Source organism: Apaloderma vittatum, unplaced genomic scaffold (genome assembly GCF_000703405.1).
Source record: "Apaloderma vittatum isolate BGI_N311 unplaced genomic scaffold, ASM70340v1 Scaffold39075, whole genome shotgun sequence".
In the NCBI taxonomy this organism is placed as follows: Eukaryota; Metazoa; Chordata; class Aves; order Trogoniformes; family Trogonidae; genus Apaloderma; species Apaloderma vittatum.
The window spans coordinates 925-3,491 of NW_009717212.1; the positions used below are offsets into that span (position 1 = coordinate 925).

Below are 2,567 nucleotides of genomic sequence, written 5' to 3' on the forward strand. Positions count from 1 at the left end.
TCCTGCAACTTTTTCAAAGGCACATACTTCCTTGCACACTCAGTGCTTAGAAAAAGGAGGAAACCTGCGTATCGCTAAATTTTCTTAACACCATCCATAGCGGTTCTGCAGGGCCTAATGCATTTGTGTTGGCAAGAAAGGTTTTCAATCCGTAAAATACAGGCTGCCTTCTCTTTTCATCTTTATTTAGGAAAACATCAAAGGCTTTAGATGCTTCAAAAAAATAGTGATTTCACATCTCCTACACTTAGTTGTGTCAAGGAAGAAATCAAGTCATGGTTCTTAGGGCACTGGAAATATTTACTTTAGAGCCAAAGTCCATCTCCTCCTTGGATGCCAGCTCCTGATAACCGGCAGAGGCAAGTGCTGCTGAAAACAGTAACTCTTTGTTGTTGTTTCTTTGCTGGTCAGTCCATATGTGCTTTTGCCAGGAATGCTCCTGTGTGGCAGCTGAGTCATGGTAACCAAACGCACACACATGCTCACAGACCCACAGCCACCCAAGCCTAACGAACTTTGTGCTCATGCCCTTTGCCTCCGATCTGCCCACAGCCTGGTAACCCACTGCGCTTGGGCAACGTGTGCGGGTGGGAGCTCTTTAACTGGAGATTCAGGGACCTCCTTTCTCTGACGTCTCCAAGCCTTGCATTACCAGAGGGACCACTGCAACTCCAGCGCTCCCTTTCCTTAACCACCCTTTTAAACAAACAAGTCTGCTTCCTGGCGCTATTTCAGTGATGACACTTGGCATGAACAGACAACCCACAGTTACATACTGACAGTCTTTGAGTGTTTTCCTGCTTAGTGACTTGACTTTGCTCTTTGCCACAGCAAAAAAGCAGTACCTGCAAACCCACATTCTACATTTACTTTTAACATGTTTGTTGCAAATGCTGGTGCAAGGACCAGCCCGTGGCTGGTCTCAGAGCTGCTGGCAGGATGTGCTGTCTCCTGTCTGCTCCTGCCTCTCCTTGAAGTATTTCCTCTGCTCCTGTATGGCTTGTTCCAGCAAGGACACATTCAGCCCTTCCATGCAGGTCAATATTCGCGCCTTTACCACAGGACCTTCACCTGGGAATACAAACAGGAAGTTCTGTAGACAGAAAAACAGACAGAGCAGGTGGGAGGCAAACAGAGAGGATCCCTCAGGCAGATGTGGCCCCAGCTGGCCAAATAACCATAGTCCGAGAACTCGCAGGAGACTGGAGCAGCCGCACGCCACCACTGACACGAGCAGCAGGTCTGGGAGCAGATTAATTCAGTGACATGCTTTCCCTCTGTCCTGTTGGTTACAAAGTGCTGGTGACTGACACAGTGCTGGGAACGCTGAGCCCAGAAGGTGTCGATGTCAGTGCCTGCGATGCGGCATCTCTTCGTGGCTGGCTGAAGTTTGGTTTTCCCTGTCTAGGAAGCATCAGGGATAGGTGTGAGCTCTTTTCTGAACGCCTCTCCGCAGACAAGAAGGGGACAGAACAAAGCTGCACTTACAAAAGACTCAAAGCTGACTATAACCAGCAGTTGGCATTCAAATGGTAACAGGGAGCTGCACAAAAGGGGCCAAACCTTGGTGACACAGCCTGCACTCCTGCAGAATGAGGTCCACTCATTCCTAAGTTGTGATGACCAAAATAATAAGTCTTTCTCAAGGAATTTTGTGGCAATGGCTTAGTAGGTTATTCACCAGATGCCACATGCAGTGTGGCCTTCCACATGCCACCGAGGATTTCAATGGCACGAATGCAAACACTTATTATCAGGTGTGGCAAAGACAATACTCAGCATTTGCTTCACAAGCCCATGGCCCAGCCCAGATCAACTCCCCACGCAAAGCACCATGTGGCTGGAGGAATGCTCAGAGCACCGCGGGAAAGGACAACCAGGTGTCCTGCGTGACAGAGCCTGCCTGCATTCCTCATGCCCTGTGTCTGAAGGCAGGGATATAATTAGTCTGTCAAGAACGGCAAAGACCAACCCAGCCAGCTGACAGCGAGCTGTTGCTGCAATCAGCCACGTTTGGAGCGAAGATGATGTGGTGGCTGGCTGTGATGCCAGAAGGCTTTAGCACAGGTTTCACAAGCCCAGCGATGCTGCTGAGGTGCTTCTCGTTTCTAACAAAATCTGTGCCGGAGCATCAGATTTTCACCAAGATAATGGTGGCTCTTCTTGTGGTCAATGGGGAGAGACAGGCTGCTCCTGCCCCGAATCACATGCTCATGTGACCGGGCAGATGAGCCTGCCTTGGCCAACCCTGACCTCGGTGACACTGCGTCTCACCCTGCACCCAGGGAGCTATGAAGATGAACCGTGAACAGCTGTAAAGTGCCCTGATGGCCGGAGTTTACCTTCCCTGTGTTCAGCCTCTCCCAAGACCATGTAGCAAGACCTCAGCTGGGCTTGGAACGGCTCCACAAACCTGGTGTCGACACACACCTGGTACTGAGCTGAGTGGTGCTGAGCGGTGAGAATGGCTTCGGACCGGGCCAGGTCGTAGTGGCACAACCTGGGAATGATTGGTTTGGGATGCTCAGTGGTGAAGAGATACAACAACTACAAAGAAGTGAAAGAAA

At 50.3% G+C, this 2,567-nt stretch overlaps 1 protein-coding gene across 1 annotated transcript; it reads right to left on the minus strand.

Moving 5' to 3' along the window:
• Positions 1-922: 922 nt before the first annotated feature.
• Positions 923-2,500, minus strand: TEN1 (TEN1 CST complex subunit; the record flags this gene model as incomplete). Its single annotated transcript, XM_009869810.1, has 2 exons — positions 923-1,071; positions 2,343-2,500. Coding segments are annotated over 2 exons (307 nt in total), but the record flags the coding sequence as incomplete, so codon positions are not given.
• Positions 2,501-2,567: the final 67 nt, after the last annotated feature.